The 24,067-nt window shown below is 42.5% G+C and overlaps 1 protein-coding gene across 1 annotated transcript in view; it reads left to right on the top strand.

The window, feature by feature from the left end:
* The window catches only part of nbas (NBAS subunit of NRZ tethering complex), a 146,375-nt gene that overhangs the window by 22,544 nt on the left and 99,764 nt on the right, over window positions 1-24,067 (top strand). The window contains exons 16-24 of the mRNA XM_041958947.1: window positions 1,891-2,016; window positions 2,346-2,497; window positions 2,635-2,772; window positions 8,924-9,002; window positions 11,953-12,057; window positions 12,470-12,606; window positions 15,451-15,537; window positions 16,263-16,416; window positions 21,711-21,896. Coding sequence (XP_041814881.1) covers window positions 1,891-2,016; window positions 2,346-2,497; window positions 2,635-2,772; window positions 8,924-9,002; window positions 11,953-12,057; window positions 12,470-12,606; window positions 15,451-15,537; window positions 16,263-16,416; window positions 21,711-21,896 — 1,164 coding nt within the window. The remainder of the gene's footprint in view (window positions 1-1,890; window positions 2,017-2,345; window positions 2,498-2,634; window positions 2,773-8,923; window positions 9,003-11,952; window positions 12,058-12,469; window positions 12,607-15,450; window positions 15,538-16,262; window positions 16,417-21,710; window positions 21,897-24,067) is intronic.

Here is a 24,067-nt window from a genome sequence, read left to right as displayed (position 1 = left end):
TGCGAATGCATGCAGGTGCATATGCTTGCATGCATATTCGCACTATATTGCATGTTTGTACAGTTTGACATTTCTACACTACACACACTCACACAGAAATCAGAATGACCTGATCTCTCTTCAGGGATTTGCTTCATGTGAGGTTTGTAGTCCGTTCGACTGTGAGCAGACCAGATCAAGTGATTCAGGGTTATTTCCTCAAGTCAGCCTCTTCGTGTGTTCAGAAGTTTGATGATGCGTTCGGTAGCATAACCCAGCCTGTGCGAGAAGCACACTGGCAGGGCTGCTAACAGTTTTATTAGCTGAATCCAGAGAGAGAAGGAAGCAGTTTTTGATGTCCTCCTACGTGAGGTTTAACTGTGTGGGGTTCTTATTGCCCTCGAGGAACCTCAGTCTGGCTAATGTGTTGCTTTGTACTCCTACACACAGAAAGAGATGGATACGCAGTGTCAGTCAGCGTGCTGGCACGCATGTACTTTCACACACACCGAGTGGGTCTGCATAGACTGAGGTGTCATGCCGTTCGATCAAATTATTTCATGAGACGCTGATATGACACAAAACCTCTTTTAGCATCATTATGTGCTGACATCCAAGCCAGGGCAATTTAAGAATAACACTAGTGATAACAACAGCTACTACTACCACCAACCAGAAATGCATGGTAGCAAGAGTCTACAGCAATGCTAGCGGCTATGTGAGACTGTACGTGGGCACAGCAGTGATTTGAGCTCAGTATTAACATCAGAATCCGAACATTGAGGTTGAACTTGCTGTCCTAAATACACCTGTGTGTTAAGCAGCACGAAATGCAGGCGTACATACTGTATCCCTTCCCTCCTGACTTGTCCTCTATTAGGTCAAAAACTTTGTCCACCCCTTTTGGTTTTTGCCCAAACGCCTGCAAAACTAGTGGCATAACTAAAAGCCACGACATGCTGTAGCAATTAGCATGCTAACATGCTACTGATGGTGCTAAAGGTGAGCATTTAAGCTAGAATTGTCATTTCGATCATGCACGGCTGCTAGCATCGCTGTACACTACACTAGGATTTTTATTTTTTTAGTGAGGTAGTACTAACGCTGTGTGTGATATTAAGTCCCAGTATCCAGCTACGGATTCTCCCATTGGGTTTTCTCCTTCTGTCAATTTGATTTTCCTCAGATATCCCCAAATATTTCATTCCCCTTCAGCCACTCTCCTTATCCCACTGTAGCAGGCCCAGTCCAGACTGTGTCACATTGCACATTGCTTCACAGATTGGAATCTGCATGTGAGAGCTGTTCCTATTCAGTCTTTGGGTATTCAGAGCGCATACTCAGGATTTCGGAAGTGCCACGGCTTGCACACAGGTTTATTCAAAGCCTTGGCTTCTGTGTCCTTCAGTGTGATGGAAAATTAGGCCGTGAACTTTTCTCCTGTTTTTTTTTCCCTTTTTTTCCCCAGATATTTGCTTTAAATACCACATGGTTTGAATTTGTTTAGTGCATTCTATTCATTTAATTCTGTATCGAGACCCAGTGCATGAAGATTGAATCAGTAATATACCCTTGGAACACTAATTTGTTATTAAAAATCATGAAACGTACCTCATAGAATATGAAACAAATTAAAGTGTTCTGCAGTTCTGTTATTTTTTTGGTACTCAACCTAATTTTACATCAGAAAATTAAACATGTTTCTTAATTAGAGTTGTGACCTCTCATCAAATGGTTTGTTCCTGTCATTTCACAAACACTTGTCTCAATCACTGAGAAATAAATGTCAACCTGCTCACCTTTTCTGATTCTATGCACTTGTCTTCACAATGTGAAGAAAACACGCACAGATACAGCATATTGATCATGTCCTCAGCGTGTTCATTGTGTGCTTGCTTGTTCATCCCACAGATTGACAATGAGGAATATGGTGAAGCCCTGTCCCTTGCCCATGCATATAATCTGGATTCCGACCTTGTCTACCAGAGACAGTGGAGGAAGAGTACTGTCAGCATCGCCTCGATACAAGATTATCTGGTAAGAGATAAGAAATAAGAGCGATAGATGTGAGGAAATGAGGAAAGGAGAAGGGACGGTTAGGAAGAGAGAGAGAGATGAAGAATTGTATCAGGTTTGGTGTTTATCACAGTATATTAGATGACTGGTAAGAAAAATACAGTATATATGTGTGGGCGAGCAGGGTTACAGCACACGCTTAAGTGTAGCACAACCCCCTTACTCTATTTCACGCATCATTTTTACCAATTTGTAGCAAATTTTCACACCCTTCCCTCCTAATTCTGTATCTCATTTTATCCCATCATTTCTTCTGAACTCATTCCCTCTCCTTCCTACATCCCACCCAGAGCAAGATCTGCAAGCGCTCATGGGTGCTGCACGAGTGTGTGGAGCGCGTCCCAGAGAACGTCGATGCGGCCAAGGAGCTGCTGCAGTACGGCCTGAAGGGAACCGACCTCGAGGCCCTCTTAGCCATAGGAAACAGGGAAGATGGGGGGAGGTAGGGCATGCACAAACACATGAACACACGTATTCTGTAAATGACAATTGATTTTTGTTAGCGTCTCCATTAGCCTGAGGCTCATTCTGCGTTTACTTTTAAGCTACAGCATGTGTTTTTTCCTCGCTATGCTCCAGGTTTATCATGCCAGGCGACGTCGACCTCGATGACCTGCCCTATGAAGACATCCTGTCAGACGATGTGGAGCTGGAGATGAAGAAGGAGAGGGAGAGCAGGAAGAGACGAGAGCTGTTGGCCAAGGTCGACTTCAGCAGGTACACAGACAGGCAGACTTCAGCAGGTACACAGACAGGCAGTCTGTTGGTTAGTCAGCTCAGTTATTCAGTCAGACAGCAGATGAAGACAGAAAGTCACGGCAGGCAGAAATGCTGCCAATTTCCTGAATGTACGGAGACTAGAGCATTTATTTGAACAAAATCACCTAGGCTGTCTGGTGGTCACAGAGACCATCCTTCAGCTGGGGGACCCGAGCTTGGTTGGCAAGCATCTGCTGAAATGTGCAAGTTACCAAAGCCCTTATTTCACACATATAATCCCTTTACAGTATGCCGCTGCTTTTTAGGCATGCCAGTGGCATGACTTTAGGAATGGCAGTGACTCTGCTAGTCGGTTGGCCGTCCATCACTTTGTTCCATACTGAAAAGTGTCAGCAGCTATTGGACGGATCACCATGAAATTTTGTACACACATTCATGGTTCCCAAAGAATGCAGCCTGCTAGCTTTTGCGATGCCCTGACTTTTTCTTTTCCTGTGTACATGCTGTATGTGGTTCAGAGTGAAATATCTTGACAACTACTGGATGCCATGAAATCTGTTACAGGTATTTACAGTCCCTTGTGGATAAATTTAATGCCTCTGGTGATCCTCTGACTCTTGCTCTAGCGCCACCAGCAGGACAAATATTTTACTTATTCAGTGAAATAAATCAACATCTAAGAGGTGGGTTGGCGCCAGATTTTGTACAGTTTTTTTATCAGGTCAAAGTTTCTGTTTTCTTAACACCCTAGTTTGTGACCCAATACCTAGAACATTATTCCCCCTAGCAAATATTAGCACACTAACACGGAAGATTCAAGATTCCTTTATTGTCATTGAGCATGACATGTCAATGACATTTGCATTGCAACCCCCATGTTAGTAACAAGATAATAAGAAAGATAAAAAAGATTATAAAATAAAATTAAGATACTAGAATAAAATAAACCAACATGCAGTAAAAATATTCATAAATGCAATAAAATAGACCAGAAATGACAATATACTAAGACAATAAAAATATACTAATCAATAAACAATAAAATATACCAGTGAAATGTAACTACGCTGATTTACATGATAAACATTATACCTGCTGAACATCAACATGTAAGCAATGCCATTGTGGCCAGTGTTTGCAAACTGACCAGGGAACTCAGAACACTGCTGACCTAATGGAGAGCCTCACAGAGCAACTTGCTTGGCATGGCTACAGACTCAAAGTCTTGTTGCTAAATTGTCGCAAGCTGTTTGTATAATTTTCACTAAACTTTCAAGACTGCATCAGCAGAATCAGTCATTAGCAGTTGTTAGGTGGGTGGTAAAACCAGACGCTGACCCGTGTGAGCCGTCTTGTCGGCAGGTTGTTTCCTGCTGTTCAGAGAGCTTAAATGGAGCCATTATTATTCACGGTGTCAACTGCAATGATGGGCAAAGCGACTGCACTCGGATTTGTTGAAAATTCAGAAAAAGAGAGATTGTGGTGACAGTATTTCAGGTGTATACAAGGACACTGTGAGGAAATGGGAGAGGAGGCTGCCAAATGTCACACTGATTGTTTGATTAGGTCGCACACTGGAGAGGGGATCATAAAGGCAGGGATATTAATGAGGACGAGGGAGAGAGCATTGGTGGAGATTAGTGGGTAATCTGCTGGAGGTAATTTATGCCTTTGTTGTCGAGTGCCCAGGGAAAGACTAATGAAAAACCCTTTAGTGATCACTAATCACCTTTCATACACACACACATGCACGGCAATACACCTACCCATGAAACACTCAAGCTTAATGTGAGTTCATACACAGACTACATACATCTGTTAAGATGATAAAGGAAATACTGGTGTACTGAAATGAATTATGCACACGTAAACGTGCATATCCATGCAGTGTTTATGCAGCAGGCATTGTGTGCACAGGTATTTCAAGCTTCAGTTGGTAGATTGCGCCGTCTCTGTTGTTCTTCTCACCTCAGACGTTTAACCAGTGACCCTCCAGTCTGCATTTGAATGAGGAAGATCAGAGACAGTGTGGTATTGAGCGCCTGTAAAATCTCCCCCTCAGTTCCCTGTTAAGCTTCTTTTTTTGTCTCTTTGCCTGTTTGATTTTCTTTCTGTTTAATTCATTGTGTAATAAAACTCTTTAGCTTTATTGCGGACCTGTAGTCCATGGTAGATAAAAAAAAGATGTAGGATAAGAAAAAAAAACTAAAGAGGGGGCAAAAAAATCGATTTTCTTACGAACTATTAAGAAAACCCCATCACATTAAATCGTCAGTGAATTGCCGTCTTTAAATATGCCTATTTTTCTCCCTTCTCCATCTCCGAGTCGGCGTGTCTGCCAGACAGCCTCTACATATGTCCCCAGAATGTGTATATATACTGTATATATGTGTGTGCACGCGTTCGGGTGCAGTGAAGCCCCTTGCTAATGGATCCAACCGTGCTGCCTCAAGGCCTGCGGCCGAGGCTTGAGACAGATAATAATTCTCTTAATTTCTTTTTAACTACACCGCCATTACAGAAATGGCTCGGTATCGATCACAGCTGCTCTCTGTATGTCTGCTTGTGTGCCATTTGTGTGTGTGTGATGCTCCTGTGTGTAGATAAGGACTGTATTTAACTACTGACTGTGACGCTGGCCGCATCTTTCGTCCCTCCGCATGTTTTGAAGTTGTCTCTGTTTGTTTGTATGTATGTATGTATGTGTATATGTATACGTGCCTGTGCTTGAGAGACACAGTCGGTCAGGATTTGCTTTCCATCACCAGTCAGTACAACGAAATCAAGTGTGATTATTCCTGAGTATGACTTCTGGACAGCACTCTTAAAGATCTCTATTCATGGTTCTTGTCCAGGAGAGAATCACATTTTCAATAATCAGAGTCAAACCCACTCAATCGATTTCTGCCATGTTATGTAAGATGCTGAAAGATGTTCATTTCCCTCTCAGCAAACACAGGCTTTGTTTAAACGGTCCAATAAAATGATGGATGTTAATGTATGTCTTCAGCCTCTCCCGTTTTTTTCTAGTACATTTCTCTTGTTGCTATCAGCTTTACTCCTACAGGCAATGTGTTGCACTTGAATTCAGTTATCCTAAAATATAATATCACACAAAGTACAGACTTCCTCAGGACTTGGTTATTGGTTTATATTCTTAAGTGTCATGCACTAGTGCACTGTTGTTTGTCTTGCATGCTTTAAAACTGTTGTTTTGGCTGCACGCAGACAGCTTTATCTATTAGCCTCCTCCTCATCAGTCTGTGTATGCATAATAAAATATATTCGGAATCCGCTGAGGGCCATTAGAACTGCTGCTCTCACTCTCTGCACACAACAACAAGACGGACAGTGCTGCAGTTGTTTTGTGTGTGTGTGTGTGTGTGTGCGCGCGCATGTGTGTGTGTGTGAATGAGAGACAGAGAGAGATGGGGGAAAAAAGTGTGAAGATGAGTGCAGTCTGCTGCAAGGTGTTCTTATCTGATCAGACTCAGACCTCAATCAGAAGTCTCATTTGCTCCAGCATTGGTTCTATGTGCGTGCGCGAGCGCGTGTGTGCACGTGTGCGTGCGGCTGTTTATGCTTTTACTGTGATGCACGTGAAGGCATGAGCTGAAGTGTTTTTGTCTGTTTATGCAGTCCAATTTTGTCACTCACACTGTGTGATAATCGCTTTTATCGCACACTGCATTTCTGTGTATGTGCGTGTGTGTGTTTGACTTTTTGTGTGTGTGTGCGTGTGTGTGTGCGTGTGTGTGTGTGTGCGTGTTGCTTTGTTAGCCTGTTTATGCAGTTCTATCTCTGTCCATACAGTCATATTCAAGGTGTCTGTACAGAGATGGAGGAGAGGAGAGATGCCATCTGATAATAACCAGCAGCTGTGGTAGCTTCAAAATACAAGACACACACACACACACACACACACACACACACCTTGATGCAATCAGAGTCCAGTTTCTTTACATTAAACAGCATGTGCAATGATGTGTTCACATTCTACAGCACAGCTGAAGATGTGAACAGTAAATTGCAAACCTTACAGCCCTCAATCTCCATTCAGATGTGCCGCAGTGCTTTTGTTCATTCTGGCCCTTCCTTAACTACGGTTTCCCCTTGAGTCACTGTTGTAAGGGCAATCCAGGAACTAATGTAAACGTTTACAAAGGCGCAGGCACTCTGCTGCCCTTTTGGCGTACGGACAGGTTGCCCATTTGTATGTGTAACAGTGTAGTGCGCACTTTTTATGCTGTGCTTGAGTGGAATTCAGCAGTAGGATTTGCAATTTAGGAGCAAGAGATGTGGACCTGAATTGAACATTCACCGACTTTTAACCTGTTGGTAGCCACTTCCAGAATCCCACCACGCTGGTGTTGGTCTCTGAATTGCATTCAGGAAAAAGGTTTAAGAATTTTAAACATTGTCTCATGTTAAATTCCTAGCTGGTAATTTATTTTCTGTCGGCATGTCTAAAAATTAAATTGAAATCACAAGGATCAGCTCTGTGGGGCATTGCTAGTGCACAGTGGTGCTTTGAGCTAGATGCTAACCTTAGTATGCTAACATGCTCATAATGGCAATGCTAACATGCTGGTGTTAAGCAGGTGCGATGTGCACCGTGTTCACGATCTTAGTCTTGTCTGTTAGCACGGTAAGATTAGCGAATTAGCACCAAACACAATGCACAGCTGAGGCTGATGGGAACGTCTTTAGTTTCACAGCTGATTGGTCACAGAAATTGACATTTTGATGTCATCGTCGCGCTAGATGAAAAGTTAAGGGATCACCAAAGTTATTACAGGTCAGCCTGAGGGGGTCATGAATGCACCAAATTTGACTCAATCATCTCATTGATCCATAATCTATAAATGTCAAGACTTTTCAGTAAAAACCAGAAATGGGCACTAGAGGTAAAGTCATCATCAAAGTCATTAGGATCCATCATGTGAGTTTTGTGGATAAAAATGCACTTTTTCAGATTTTACACTTAATTTAATAAAGCACCTTGCAAAATGAAGAGTTTCATGGGAAGTTTAGTCAACCAAATTCAGAAAGAGAGACACCCAGCCCGTGTTTCCTTCCTCCGAGGCCTTTTTGTTTGTATTAGACTTTATGATTGAGCCATCATGAAGAACCTCCAGAGGAAAACAGACGGGTGAAATAGCTTCCTAGCATCTCTTCTCATCTCCTCTCCTTCTCTCCCCTCTCCTTCCTCCACCTCTACTTTCCTCACTTTTCTCTGAAGAGGCAGAACAGAGCAATAATTACCACTGGTACGAGTGCTAAGCCGCCACCCTTTGATGTGTCAGAGAGTGTGTTGAGCCAGTATTAATCTCTGTTATTCTGTGTAGAGGAACCCTGATAAGGCCTGATAGCACACTCTGTAATGAGGGATTAGGGATTAAGGCGGCAGTGGAGGGGTCACCTCCCCTGTGGTCACACTGCGGTTGATCCAGGCTAACTTTTTTAAGGAGCTTTGGGCACTGCTCCGCCTGGTCAGGTTGTTTCCTTGTGGATTAAACTTGGGGGTGTGAGTATGTGGTGAAAAATGTTTGATTTTACGGCGAGCGGGTGCGATCTGAGGGGGCATAACCGACCACTCGCAGTGGTTTTCAGCCTTGTCGTTCTTTTCCCTTGGGCATACCTCGAGTGATTGAATTGTAGGTAGATTCTATAAAGCCTAGGGCCTTGGTGTTTGGTAGTCATCCAATTTATTTATGGTGGTGATTAAATGACATTGAAAATGGATTTGATTCTCACCGGGCAATCAGTCACCTCATTGACAGCTAGCATCCCATACATAACAACTGGAGGGTTCTTGTGGTCATAAGGAGTTGATTTGTGGCCCTTAGAAAATGATTAGGTCTGGAGGGCACTATGTGGTATTGTAGTCAACAGCCCCAAGCATTGCTATATAGGTCCCTGCGGATATACAGCACTACATAGGGTCAATTTACAGTTAATTTAAAGCTAGAGTGTGTGATAGTGCAGCGTATAGACTAAGCCTGAAGTTTGATTTGACTGTGTTTAAAACAAAAAATTATTCAGATGTTAGAACTTGAGTTTTCAAGGTGCGGTTTTGACTGTTAATTGTGATGTTGTGTTGGAGTGCTTGTGCAGTCATGCTGTTCATTTGTGTTTGTGTGCTTAGGCTGACTCTGGAGCAGAAGGAGCTGTGTCGAAGCCGACTCAAACTGCTCTCCTACCTGGACCGACTGGCAACGTACGAGGTAAGCACATCCACCCATTTTTCTGGTACTCTGGATCAGGCCCAGAGTTGTTACATAGTTATTACATAACCTGCAGTCATAAAGCTGCCACAGTTCAAGATATTTAATAAGGGCTGCAGATAATTATTTTTTTTATTATGGATTAATCTTCTGATTTCAAGAGATCATTTTTTCTATGAAATTTATGATCACAGTTTTAGAGTCCAAGGTAACATACTCAGATGTATTGTTTCGTCTGACTGACAAAACTCAAACATGTGCAGTCTACTATCATAGAAGACTACAAAAATATTCACCTTTTTTGTTTAAATACATACTCGAATAGAATTCTTGCTTTAACCCCTTAACGGCCAATTTCGATAGGAATGCCGGTTTGTGCATATTCAACACACACCTAGGAACCTTTTTCAAGCACTGGTTTCTCGTCGGACCGGTCAAAGTGAAAACAACATCCGCTGTGTTGTTGTTACAATGTAATGGTTGTAAGCCAATTTTGTGGCTGTTTTGATGAAATAAATGAATTTTGAATACACAAAAAAGATGTTTTTCCTGCATTTAAGCATCGACAAAAGTGGACATATACTGTTTGTTTGAACCCTAATCTAGTTGGTGATATATTGTAAAAAGTTGTAAACAATTTTGTGCCTTTTTGATAGATAGATAGATATATAGATAGATAGATAGATACTTTATTAATCTCCAAGGAGGAATTAAGTATTTTTATTGCCGTTAAGCCTGTTGTCGCTAATTTGCATCTTACCTAAATTTGTATCTATTGTATGTGCTACAGAAAAATTAACAAACTCCTCTTAATTTAGGATCAATTTGAAAGCAAAAACACAAAGAATTAATTTTTTAATATAATTCTAAATAAATTCAGGCCTCAAGGGATTAATTGTCTGTTGATTGACTATTCAATTAATCTACTACTAATTTCAGCTCTAGATTTCTAATAAATCTGAACCATCCAATTGACAAGACATGTCAACGTTTGTGAGGGTTTCACTGATATTTCAAACTGCAGACTGTCAGCAGAAGCTTCAGTCCTCTGATATTTTATATATTTATATATTTTATAAATATCTGCTTATTCTGAATTTGTGCAGCCACACTTTTCAAACAAGTTGGGACAGGAGCAACAAAAGACTGAGAAAGTTGTGGAACGCTCCAAAAGCACCTGTTTGGATCATTCCACAGGTAAACAGGTTGATTGGTAACAGGTGACAGTATCATGATTGGGTATGAAAGGAGCATCCTGGAAAGGCTCAGTCGTTCACAAGTGAGGATGGAGCGAGGTTCACCACTTTGTGAACTAATGATTGTATAAATGATGTTACTACATGAGCTCAGGGACACTGTGTACAACTGTTGTCTATAAACACAGTTCATTTGGAAATTATTGCATTCTGTTCTCATTTTTGTGTTCCATGGTTTTTTGGAATCAGGGCTGTTTGCATACATCTATTCCGCCCGTTTTGTGTGAGATGGAAGCCATTGAAACGCCCCTTGTGTAAACACAGTGGTATGAACCCAATATGCTGCTTATTACAAAGTCAAAAAGTTCCCTTTGTATCCGATTGATTGCCTTAAGATGAAAACCAGAAAAAAAAGCAGTGCTTGTTTGTCATAATTAAAGAAAGTACTCCTGACAGTGTGTTGATGTCCAGCTTGGAGCCAGCGGGCTCACTGGAGTCTCAATTGATATTTTCCAGACTAATGTCTCATTATGAAAATTGAGCTCACGAGATTTTAGCTTTCCTCTGTGAGACCTCGCAATGTTTGAAGTACAATTAACTACTATTAAATGTACACTTATTTTAGGGTCACTAAAGGACCATAGTATATCTTCATTTACATGTTTGCAGAAGACACGAGCTAATTCAGTGTTTTTGGTAAACATCCTTTTCGCTTGGTTGTTTCCCCCATTGGCAATCTAGAGCTTTCTCGTTTCATATCCAATCCCTCCAAAGCACAGAGGCTTTTCTCACATGCTCCATTGATGTTCTCTCTTTTAACCCACTAATCTCTTTAGGAATGTTGAAAAGTTGTAGATGTTTACGTGAGAGGCATTTGAAGTGCGTAAATAAAAGAATGGCAGGAAACTATGGGTTTATAGGCTCGCGGTGTATAGGCATCAGTGCAGCATAGATGGATACATGCTTAAAGCGGAACTTGTGACACTTGCAACTACTCAGCACTCTGGGTTTGAGATTTATGATGAGTTATGTTAACATGCACGCCCTTCTCATCCGCGATGAATCACAGACGAGCAGGGCCATACTTTTGCCCAAGCAGGAGAGGAGAGATGAGATTTTAACCTGCTAGATATTCAACTCAGACAGAATGACGTCTCTCTCTTTATTCGGACATTGTCATGGTAACTGCAGCGCTCGTCAGATTCCTTTTGCCCCAATCCATTTTCTCTGGCTGTCTATGAATATGATATTAGGGTTTTTATCATCCCGACTTGGGCCGGCTCTGTCTGCATACGGCCCATTCAAAGGCCATTCATCAGACGCACACACACATCTTCACAAAGGCGCACACACCCTTGCGCAGAGGATGCTATGGAGGTTTTATACGCACAGGCACACATAAATCACTCCAAGCCAAAGGCCAGGGCAACAAATGTTCCCTCCTGACGTATGCGTGTGCACACACTTACACACTCTCATACCTGCCTCAGATGGTTCCAGCTAAAGGGACAAGACAGCTGTATGCGAGGAAGTTAAATTGCACCTGTGTGGACTTATCTTGTCTTAGCGCATTCATTTGCAGTCACATCTTCCACTCGCTCTTTTACCTTTACCTTTAGTTTGACTTTTTATCCACTCACGCCAATTCGGCTTTATAAATTCTTTTTATGAACCACACTTGCACACTTCTTCCTCATTTTTTGTGTTTTCCCTCTCTCGCTCTCTCCTTTCTCTCTTTGCTTCACGTTCTCCAGGAGATACTCGGCGGTCCTCATGCAGCCGAGCAGAAATATGATGCCGAGTTCTTCAAGAAGTTCCGCAGTCAAAATATCGTTTTGTCAGCAAGAAACTACGCCAGGGTAACATCAGACTCAGACTCTCCACTCATCTCACTTAATTTGCTTTTCTTCGCCGTCTGCACCTCCATTTGGCACCAATGTGATATGCACTCAGTTGCCAGTTTATTAGGTATACAAGACTAATGCAGTCTAATGGGACAATAAATCCCACTTTCATGACGGTTATAATGTTCAGTTTTTTTTTAATCTGTGTTACAGAGGTGTTGATTCATCTGTATGGTCATTTTGGAGGCTGCAGTTTGTGGTGCTGTTGAGATGTGTTGTGTTGATATAATTGGAGTGGATGGACAAAATAATAGAAACACCTGTTATTAGACATTCCTAATAAACTGGCAACTGAGTGTGTTTCCTACAAACCTTCTAAATCAATTCAGGTTTTCAGTTGTTCGATCATGCATCTGTGTGTCTACAGGAGAGTAACGTGCAGGCTCTGGACATTCTGTTCACGTACCACGGAGCAGAACTCCTCCAGCATCGGCTAGCTGTCCTTCAAAACTTCCCAGAAACCACCTCTCCACACGAGTACACCATCCTGCTGCCTGAAGCCTGGTGAGACATGCACATACTCTGAGTCATCAGGGGACAAAAAAAAAACAAAAAGCAGGAAGTTGCTCATCATTTAAAAATAAGGGCAAATTGAAGCAGTGTTTGCTGAAGTATGGAACATGTGGACGGTGCTGGAGTCCAGTCACTGAAGGTGGCTGCCCTCCTATCTTTCTGTGATAGATGGTGCAGTTTCAGCGAGAGCGTCCAATTCACTTACTCTGTGGTGGTAAAAATGTGTGAAGAAAACGCTATTCAGATTGAACCCTTTGTGTTTTTACAGATGTTGAAATAAGCATGAACCATTTTATTCTGATCTATTCTGGTGTTCTCAAACCTATAATTTACATTACACTATGAAACAAAATCGAATCCATTAAGAGATACTGGTGGGAACACATTAATACTGAATGTGACGTCCCTTAAAAAGTACTTGAAAAGAATTCTTTTTCATATCAATGACATAAATGAGCAAGTTAGACGAAAATTAGAAATGAGCATTTCTGTTTCATCTATTTTTTCATTCCCTTTCATTCACTTTGTGAACTATAGACACAGCAGGTGTAAAAATACATGCATCACCGCAGGGACACGTGCCCTTTCTGACGTCTGAAAATGTACACCTCTCTGGAAAGCACAAACCACGCTTGTCACTACATTTCAAATTAAAATCACAGCAAACTGGAAGCACACCTGTCTCAAAGTGCGCCCTCTTCCAGGTATTTCTCACTTCTTTATTCTCACCTTCACACATCAGGATAGACACACAGGATAGACACACAGATACACGTGTATGCACACAGCCACAGGTTAAGGGCTGACACTGGCGAACTCAGCTATAAAATATAAAAGGAGTGAGACTTAATTGCTGCTCCTGAATTTACACGTGAACTACTCAACGCCTCAAAATGATACAATACTGGCTGCAAGGATTGCAACTGTCCGCCTGCACTTTGGTTTTGTTCTAGTTTACACCTTACAGTTTCTGCTTTGGGACTGGAGGAACGCTGAGGGGGAGGGAGTTGGGGAGAAGATATGTGCGAAGGAGATGATGGAGGAGTGTTTTGGAGGGGAAGAAGTCATTCCTCACCCCTTACGGTTCACTAATAGAGGTGACAGACTGAATTTACCGATGAGTGCAGCCAGCCATTCGTTTTGCCTTTTTGTTTCCTCTTACTCGCTTTTCCGTTTTAGTCCTCTCCTTTTCCCCCTTGCTTCCTCCACTTTCAACTATTCATATACCGTCTGTGCCAGTATTTGTATAAGGAAACACATGCATACATGGTGACATTCGCCTGTCGTGATATATGTGAAATATATATCATTTAAAAATCATTGTTCTTACAGCTTCCATCCACACACCGCCACTGCTTCCTTTTATTAGCCATGTCTGAGTTTGTATGGAGGTCAGGCAGCTGTGGCTCTGCAGTGAGCATCCATCATGGGTCTGCCGCTGTGGGGCAGTTTCCTATTTTCCCCAGCCTGTGAGCACCAACTGCTCCTCCCAACAGCGCTCGCTCCTACACTGCAGCAGACGGAGTCGGCTCAAGCCATCTGTTTGGAGCTCACTGGCTATATACTATAGTCTTGCTTCATTGGAAGGGGAAAATATCCTCCTGTAATATTGATCAGGTCTGCGAGGGGACTTCTGGATGCGTGGAAGTATGAGGAATAGTGATATTTTGTTGGAAACTTTGCCCGCAGCTTGAAAAGGTTTGGCCCAGTGGAAATACGAATAAACCAAAACGCCAGCTCCAAGTTTGCTTTGCATCTCCATTTTCCTTCCCCCCGCTTCCCTGCCTCTCTCAGGCTGACGCGAAGCAGATTAGGGGAGCGGGCGTGGAATAATTCATTCCTCCCATCGATATCTGAGCTCTCACACCAATATTTACTCTCCACCCTCTAACCTGGCTGTCTTTAATGAGGAAAGAGGAGCAGGGAGCGAGGGAACGAAAGAAGAACCGAGGCTTCTCTATCTCTGCCACCTCTGTGTTAAAATTCCAGTCGTAACAGATGAACTTGCGCTGGAGTGTTGGTAAAAAATCTTCCTGCTTTTGTGTGTTGACATAAATCACATCCGCCGCTCGGACACATCTTATGTATTTTGTGATTGGATGGAATTTATGGCCGTGTTAAAAAACTGCTGCGGCGCGTGTGCACTCGGCCTTTAACTGCACCAAAGCTATCGATGATTTGTAGCCCGCGGTATCTCCTTGAGTTTTACAGCCACAGTACATATTTTTCTGTCTACAGACAAATAGATAACAAGAAGAAATGCATTCATCCTAGAATAAGAGATAAAAACGGCTTCTGTTCATCCCAGCATCTCAGTATGTGTGCATGCATTCATATACTTCTGTGTCTGAGTCTTGTCAGCGCTGACACGCCAGGTTACAGAGTCATTCTTCACTTTGGTTTCTTTTCTTGTGTGTTCCCCATTTATCTTCCTCAGACCTGTCACACTCAAGGAGAGCAGAAAGAAGCAAAGCTTAGTACCAACATGGCGTTTAGAAAATAAAAGTCCCAGCTATTTACAACCAAGGCACGACCCAGGCTCTTTTGGAAAGTTCCCTGACTGGTTTATTGTTGCCCGTTCGTCCCTGATTATGCTCCTCTGTTTCCATTTCCCATATGTTGCAACCTCTCGCCGCAGTAGTTTATGACCATGTTTAGTCTGAAACAGTCTTTGCAGATTTATCAGGTGCAATTATAGATGAGCGCCGCGCAGTTTATTGTTTGACTCCTGCCTACTAATTGGTCTTTCCTCCTCTTTTCTTCCATTTCTCACTCTGCCTTTGCCGCTTACTCTCTTTTTCTACCTCCCTCTGCCCCTTTCTTTCACTCTCTCAGTCTGGATGGCAGAGGCGAATTGGTGTTGATTCCTTGGGATGAGCAGAGGCATAGAGAGATGGACTGGTGCGAGGCAGAGGAGTGCAGGTAAACAGTAAACATAAACACGCCGACATTATGACACCGTGCACCGAGCACCAAGCTAACCGAGAGATATCATTGTAAAATCTCTCCATTACCCCTGATAACAAAGCCTCTCGCACTGTGGAATTGTTAAAATTCGTGCTCCATACAGACCAGATGCTTGTGCTGGCATCATTATGTGAAACAAAACATGACATCCTATTATCGAAATGTTAAACAGAGCCATAACAAACTAATACCAAATCTTGTTGCGCTGCCAATTTATGCCTTTTGCCTACTTCTGTGGGGAGGCCAGCTCCATTTACAATTTTATTTAGCAAGCTCTTTTTACTGCTCTTTGGTGGAGAGTCATAATATCAGTTGGCTATTGTTGCATGCTTGGCCAGGAATTGCTGGATGAAATTGTGATACTTCTGTGAAGCCAGTAATGTTTAGGGTTGTGTTTATGACATGTTTTGTCCCCTAAATTTCATCCTCAGTCTTCCCATTTTCTGTCTTCTGTGTGTGTTTTCTCTCTTCCCTCTTCTCGCTTTAACCCTGTATCCTCCTTCTTAAAGGGTACTAGGGGTGCTAATATTCCATACTATGAGCATTTCTTTGCTTGTTTTGCTCTTTTATCGGGTTTCGTTGCTCATAAGAACAATATAGAATATCACCAGGTTGGTCCTTTAATTTAAAGTGAGTAAATAGATCAAATGCACTCCACTCTCCCTCCATGTCTCCCTCAGAGCAATGCTGGACCAGAACTTGTTCGATGATGACAGTTTCCTGTATGAGGAGGCTCCGGAGCTGCTCAGGTTCCGCACAGCCACACCCTCCGTCGAGCTGTTGACCGACTGGTACCAAAGCAGGGCTAAGGATATCGAATCCTGCTCCAGACAGGTACGTACACCTATGTTGTTGCAGGTTCCCAGTTGCAGCTGATTTCCATGGCACCAAAGAGTCAAGAATGGTTTTGACTTTCAGTGGATCCATTACGTTATAGGAATTTTTGTCATTGTCACCTTGCAATTAGTTACAGAAGCCACAAAATCAGCTCTATCTGACAGACTCTTGTGATCCAAGTTCACATAGACCCAGGACAGAGTGTGTAAGAGACATCACTTTGGAGGCTTCAGTACACTTGTTGATGCAGGACCAATTTGTTGCCTAATCCCTGTGAGTGAAAGGAGCTGTGTGCTGAGGTTGCATGCAAACAGCTACAAAATGTATGGAGCTATTTTGCTGCTTTTTTTTTTAGCCTTCACACGGTTGACAGGCGATGGGTTTTCTGACTGTCCCATTCTCGTGGATGCGATCTCAGGAATGCCTGGAGAGATGTTGTTTATATTTGGTACATGTATTCACTTGGACAGAAGAATGAACTGATTAGATTTTAATGGTCAAAGGTCACTGTGACCACACAAAATACATTTTTGACCACAACTAAAGAATTCACACAAATGTCTCATAGGAAAAACAATAATGAAATGATGATCTTCTGTCCTCCCAGGTTGAAGATGTGTGTGAAGCACAATTTGCAATTTGTGGCTTCTTTGCAGCAGCATCCATATTTGTTATCCACCACAGGCTCATTGGTTCTGCAGATATTGAGCTTCAGGTGATTGTCGTTGCACCATGTGATGAAGCTCTATATCAGTCCTCTGCCCTCCTCTGGAAAAATAGTCTCTAAGTCAAGACAGCATGTTTAGAGATAACTTCCATTTTGCCAAAAAATATTTTCCAAAATACAGTTTACTGTTAAATTCATCACCTGAATCCTTTTCTCTCTTTGCCATCTTCTTTATGAGAGAGGACCAGCTGACGTGCTGCTGCAGCTTTATGTCTTTACACTCCGGCAGCCAGCCAGTCAACACACACACACGAAAGTTAATGTGACTTGGTACTTGGTTCATGTGAACTCTCTGGTCTATTCATCGATACACGCACACACACACTCTTTTTGGCCCCCGACTTCTGAAACGAATCCAGCGCCCTTGCCTATACTTGATTGGAACTTATAGCTGGACAGCAACAGAAAAGAATGAACAGACATCTGGCAATTTGGAAGATAATTGCCGCTGCACACTTCTTTTAGATGAGTGGGGCTCTTTTAGTGAGCTGGGATTCACGCTGCACCAGCAATGTTGCCAACCTCCATCAGTAAAGGTCACTTTGATCCTATCTGTGACAGACATTATCATATTCGCCATATGGACCTCTAATGAAGAGTAACCAAAGCTTCTGTCATCTGCGTTCTGTTGCGGTAACTGAAAAATAGGACTTGATAGGACTTGTTTAGGGGAGTAATGGGATGTAACTGCCGGAGCTGCCCACTCTCCACCCACGCCATCCACACTGCAGCTCTGTCCCCTCTTTACCTCCCTCACAGTGATGGATCAAGGTTGTCACAGTGGTCTCTTTGTCTTTGTGAAAAGACTAACAAGGGTGCAGTCATATCTTTCCCCTTCATTTCTCCATTTTATCCCTTTCACTGAGCGTAAGGAGGATGGAGGGGAAGAGATTTGGGGGTCCATTGCTCATTTTTGAAGACAACTGGGGAATCGCGCCTTTCATCATCCACTTGAGGGAAAGAAAGTGAGACTGAGAGACTTGAGTGTGTGTAAAAAGCAGTCTGTTAATCTCTAGGAATTCACACCAGCTCTCTCTTTCATTCTCTCCCTTGTTCCTTTTTTAATTTGACCTCATCTTCTTTTCGTGCTCTCACACGTTACTCCAGGAGCCTCTCGGGGTCGCCCCCAACTCTCATGTTTCTCGGTTTTTCACAGGTTTTTTTCCTCACTCACACTCCTGTAGATGCAGCAGAGAGAGACACTCGAATTTTTTCCCCTCTCCTTCCTGCCCTCTTTACTTTTTCATCCCATTTGTTCTCTCTCATTTGCACCCTCCTCCCATACCTCATCTGGCCGTGTTTATGCTTGGGAGAGCGTTTTAATGGAGGAAAATGGGGTTTGATTAAAATGAGCCACATCAGAGGAAGCTGGAGTGTTTTAAACCAGTCGCAGAGCCGCAGGAAGCAAAGCGCTGAATGGGAAGATTGACAAGATGATGACAGATTGACTCACAGAGGGAGACAGGTTTTGAAAAAGCAGAGAATGGAAGCGCAACCAAAAGAAAGAAAAAAGGAGATTAACACTGGTCCAATGCAACATCCCTAGTTAGGTTAGAGTGTATTACAAACACAGAAAGAGGGGAGGACAAGGCTGAAGTAAAAAGGGAAAGCAATCTCATGGAAAGAGCTGTTGGTGGGAAAGAAAATCACAGGTTATAAGGGGGTGAAAGGGCATAAATAAAGGATATTAAAAAGAAGTGTTAGAAACACCGTTGGCAACAAGATGGCACAAAATGAGAGGGTGGCTTTGGAAAGCAGACAGCGAGGGGGAGACAGGCATACAGAGAAGGCAAAGGGCCAGACTTGGTAGAGTTCAAATGGAGGTCAATCATGGTGACTGTTACAAACCTGTTGTTAGAGGTGAGAAGAGAGAGAGAGAGGAGAATAAAAAAACCTGCGGCAGTGTTGAAAAGAATATGTGGAAATGATGTTTGAAAGAAAGGGCTGAGATGGGACAGGGAGGAGAGACAAAGAAGGATCCAAATGAGCTGGAGAATTAAACTGAAGAGTCGGTGAGAAGGTGGAGATAGCACAGAGAGAGAGAGAGAGGCAGAGGATACAAGTTGTGTTACAGTGCAGAAAACGATGAGGGGAGGGCATGGAGACGAGGTCGTAATTAAAAAGTGTGAGATTTTAACGTCTGAATTGTCTGTGGTTAGCTGGGGAGTCTATCTCAGGAGAGCAGGGAAAGAGAGCGAGGGAGGGAGGGGTGGAGTGAGCAGGAGGATCTTTACTCACAGTTAGATCAATAGACTTCTCTCTCTTGTTGTATCTAATTGCTCCGGCTCTGAGTCAAGGTGATTTGGGTTTTCTCTTGTGTGTGTGTGTGTGTGTGTGTGTGTGTGTGTGTGTGTGTGTGTGTGTGTGTGTGTGTGTGTGTGTGTTTGCGGACGTGCATGCTATGAACGAAGGCATGCAAATTTGGCAAGTAGAGTGTTGACATAAGCTGAAGATGAAAAGGCTGTGGACCCTCTGTGTGTGTGTGTGTGTGTGTGTGTGTGTGTGTGTGTGTGTGTGTGTGTGTGTGTGTGTGTGTGTGTGCGTGCATGTGCAAGACACTGTGCTAACCGCTGTGCTAAAGGGCTCTCCTTCTCTAAAAGGTGTAGAGAAAGCAATCATCACCACAGGGCCCAGCGGCATCTGCTATTGATTGGCTAGCATCCGCAGGTGGCTGAGCATCGATTGGCCGGGTGCGCTGCCAGCATATAGGTGGTCGGATATCGACTGGTTGCTCTTCTGGATGGAATTTTATCGATCAGAGTAAGAGGAAGCCCAAATCTTCCCTGTTTTATTGTCCAAAGACTAATGATTGGATATTAGTAATGACTGACAAGGTATTATTTGGTTTTGCATTAGATGGGATATTGTTGTTTGCCCACGTCCCAGTTCTGTGATCTCAGCAAGAGTGTTTCAAAGCAGCCTCTTCATTCACCTGTTGAACCTGTTACTTTTACTAGATTAACTGGATTGTAGAAAGGTGGAAAGGTACAAGGCACGGGCTACAAGTACGTGTGTGTAGGAATTCAGTGCAATGCAACAGCACTACAATGCACAGCCTCAAGAATAACCACAGAGGTTATTCAACAAATGTCACATAATAAAGATTAAACAGTTGAGGCTATGTTGGATTTGTTTGTTGCTACAGAGCTTTGGGTCAGTGGTGAGTGTTTGAGCAAGGTGAGTTTCCACTCTGACCAACTTTAAGGCAGAAGTAGTAAATGACTACAATGGTTGCTCACCTATTTACTTACACAGTAAATAGTCAGCACTTTGGTCCAAAATATTGCACAGGTCATCAACAATTTGTCTAACAGCCACAAGTTTTTCAATCAGACGCTGTGCGGGCCAGACATCTACAAAACAAAACATTTAAGCCTACTTAGCCTATTATTATTATCATTGTTTAATACTTTCACTTTCTTACAAACTTAATGTTATTTTTATGAGCCTGTATCAATGTGAACAAAACATGGAAAATCCATAACGATAACTAGAAACTTCACTTGAAAATGCTCTCAGGCCTCCACCAAGGAGGCAGTCAGCGCTAAATACACAACCCACGGTTCAACTCAACAAAATCTCCTCTTCAGGATCCCTGGAAGCAAACAAAAATACTCTTTGACTCAATGCAACAAAATGCAACGAAAATAAACCAAAGTGCTTTTGGGTCTAATGAAAAGGCTCCATGAATCACCAGCAGCTCCCAGTCAGCCCAGTGCGCTGCTGACGGCTCGAGGGAATGGTCAGCCTGGGAGCCGAGGGGTTTGATGGTGACTCTATGGAGTAGAGAAGATGGAGTTGGAAAATAATCCAATTCTGTAGAATGTAGAATTAATTATGGACTTTCTGGCTCGTTGTCCGGGGTCGGCAAGCTAATCGACAATCACTCTCAGGGTGGACTGGGCCTCTTCCACTGGTGAGTAATGTTAGATGCGTGCATTTTTTCCGAATTCATCAATATTCTGTGGCCTGGATGTGGCTCGTGGGCTGCCGGTTGATCATCACTGAACGATTAGATGATAAATCCAACTGCCTTTCCCTCTAGTGCCGCCTTTATGTTGACATTGTAGGGTTTTTTAGTGAAATGTCTTGACAGCTGTTGGATGGATCGTCCTGCAATTTGGGGCAGACGTGACGGGCAGAGGATGAATGCCAATGACAGGTCAAAGTGTCCACCTGTCCAGTGCAGTATCTCTAACTTTCCTACAGACATTCGTGTTATCTGGAGGATTAAGCCTTCTGACCACCAGCGGGTTGTGCTTCAGCATGAAGTGTCTCGACGACTGTTGGATGGATTTCCACCATTTTTCCACCATTTTTTGTGCGCACATTCATGGTCTAGTGCCATCATCACCTCGCAATATAAATTTGTCCGGTACTTTAGTTTATCTGTCATTATACAGTTCAGCCGTTTGTACAATGAACATTTAAGCCTCGCAGAAGAAAATATGAATGTGGCTAATGATGTGCGGTAGATGCCTCATGACTCAGCATTTTTTCTCATGTTGCCTTTTTCTCATTTTTTCCCCCTCCTCTCTCGTTGGCATTTCTTTGTGTCCATCAGGTGGACTGCGCCCTGTCGCTGGTGCGTCTGGGGAAGGAGCGGGAGATCCCGGGGCTAGAGCTCCTGTGTGATGACCTGGTCACCATGGAAACACTCGTATATGAGACATCATGTGAATTGAGTCTGACACTTAAAGATTTGCAGCAGCTCAGTGACATCGACAAGCTCCACCTGCTAATGAAAAATGTAAGTGCCATGATTTGTGCCCTTCATCTCTCTTTTTTTTTTTTTTTTTTTTTTTTTTTTGCATTTTCGCTGGAACATTTTCCCAAGATATGTTCTGGAATCAGATATTGGTTTGAAATTCTTATTTTTTATTCATAAAATGAATGAAGTCTGATTAAATTGCAAGGTGATGCTTTCACTTGGCATGTGCTGATGTAGCAGTATCTCAGCCAAAGTGAGCAGATATGAGAGATCATCTTGCTACAGAAATAAAATGAAACTATTCCTCTCTACTATTTTAAATTTCAATAAGCTTTATTGGCATGACTGTAGATCAACAATATATTATCAAAACATTATCATCATGGAGATCTCTCATTCTGTCAATAATTTTGCATCATCTGGAAAGTGCACTTTCCAGCATGCTGCTTTGTCTAGTTCACAGTATGTGGAGAGTTCATCATCAGTAAAGTTAAGAAAGCTTACCTTGCAACTGCATTTCATATTAAAGTTCCCTAGCGTGGTTACTTTAATCCTTGACTGCAGCTTAAAAGAACATAATGTATGCTAATTACAACTTCAGTTGGCAACAAAAGCAAACTTGAAAAGCAGAATTTGAAAATGTTTTTAATAGCGCCCCAACAGTAAATCACTTTCTTTTAAATCTTGAAGCCCTGACATTTGTCAGTGCAATCTTCGCGTCGAACAGCAGCGAGAGCGCTGATGGCGCCCGTCTGTAGCAGGTAGTACAGTTACAAGTCCCCTTGGAGTACATAATATAAGCTGTCCTCTAAATTGTAGCTAATAACTGCCAGCTTCAGCCTGTGAGGACCACTGCCAGTAGGATCTGCCATACAGGCAGGCAGCCAGCAAATGTTGTTGACTGCACTAACACATGCTGTTTGACTGGTACTCCCTTTGGGCGTTATTTGAGAGTGTCTGTGAATGTTTACCAAACTCGCCTAGATTAAATCTCCCTCTTTGCCTGTGTCTGATGTCTTCCTTTATCAGAGACACAGTATAGCAAAGTAAAATGTTTGCGTGTGGGCGTGCAAGGTTGCATTTAGCATCTAAGTATTTCTTGAATCTCATCTTTCCTGTGGATGCTCTCTTATCTGTTTATCCTGAGTCAGAGCTGTCGCGAGGTGGGTGCGAAGCCCTGCACGAATTTGACATGCAGCGCAAATTGCAGCACAGCCCACATACTGTAGCAGTTATAGTTCAAGTTCAAGTTTAATTGCATGGCATGATTTCATTTGAATTCTTCTTACAGTACTTTGCACTGTTCTAAAAACATTAAAATCAAAAATGATACATTTATTGTAAATGAAGAAAGGATGGTTTTCACAGGATGTGCATCTGCTTTTGATGATTTTTTTCCATCTTGCAGACGGGTGTCTACCTTGTAACATTACATTCTGTGATGCTGTATTTCTCGGCCAGCTCAGAAGAGGCTTTCCACTCATTAGGAGTTTATTTCTTTCACGGCAGCAACACATTACAAGAACAAGCATATAACTTCTGGGATAACTTAACACAAGACACAGAAGACACATAATAGAAGGATGAAATTGGGAGTCTAGCGGCAATAAGGGTACTTATAACCCATAAAACAACACTGTTTCAAAGTAAAAAGTATTTACTGTCCACGACTCTCTTTCATAGTGCACCTCTTGAATATTCAATGTAGTGTATCCCATAATGAGACCAGGGTTTTTTGTTATCATGCTGTCTAATTGGTTATGTTTAGCACAGCTAATGGTTTCATTCTTCATAAATCCATTATTCATTTGTTCCAATCAATCATTCATTTCATCTAAAAACAACCTGCTCTGTAAAATGCAAGTGCTGATACTTACACATATTTACACAAGAAGTGTGTTGTCTCTTTGGTTCAGTATGGTAATGTATATGCAAGATATGTAATGCTTGATTTGCAGTTTATATATCACCTGACAATTTGCAAAATTGATGTTGCGCTACGGAGAGGAAGAAAAAGAAGTCCAGTAATAAATCAGTGGTCAAGGTAGGCCCGACCTTGTATTGGGAGAGTTTTGCTTTCATTAACATGTCTTCATAGAGAGCACGGAATAACTGTTGAAAAAAGTTAAGCCAGTATTTGCTGAGTTTTTGGTCAGAGGTAATCAATATTTTTGGAATGAGCTACATCAGCACCACAGACAGCGCCATGG

This window comes from Chelmon rostratus, chromosome 18, assembly GCF_017976325.1.
Source record: "Chelmon rostratus isolate fCheRos1 chromosome 18, fCheRos1.pri, whole genome shotgun sequence".
NCBI classification, from domain to species: domain Eukaryota; kingdom Metazoa; phylum Chordata; class Actinopteri; order Chaetodontiformes; family Chaetodontidae; genus Chelmon; species Chelmon rostratus.
This window is presented reverse-complemented; position numbering and strand designations above follow the sequence as displayed.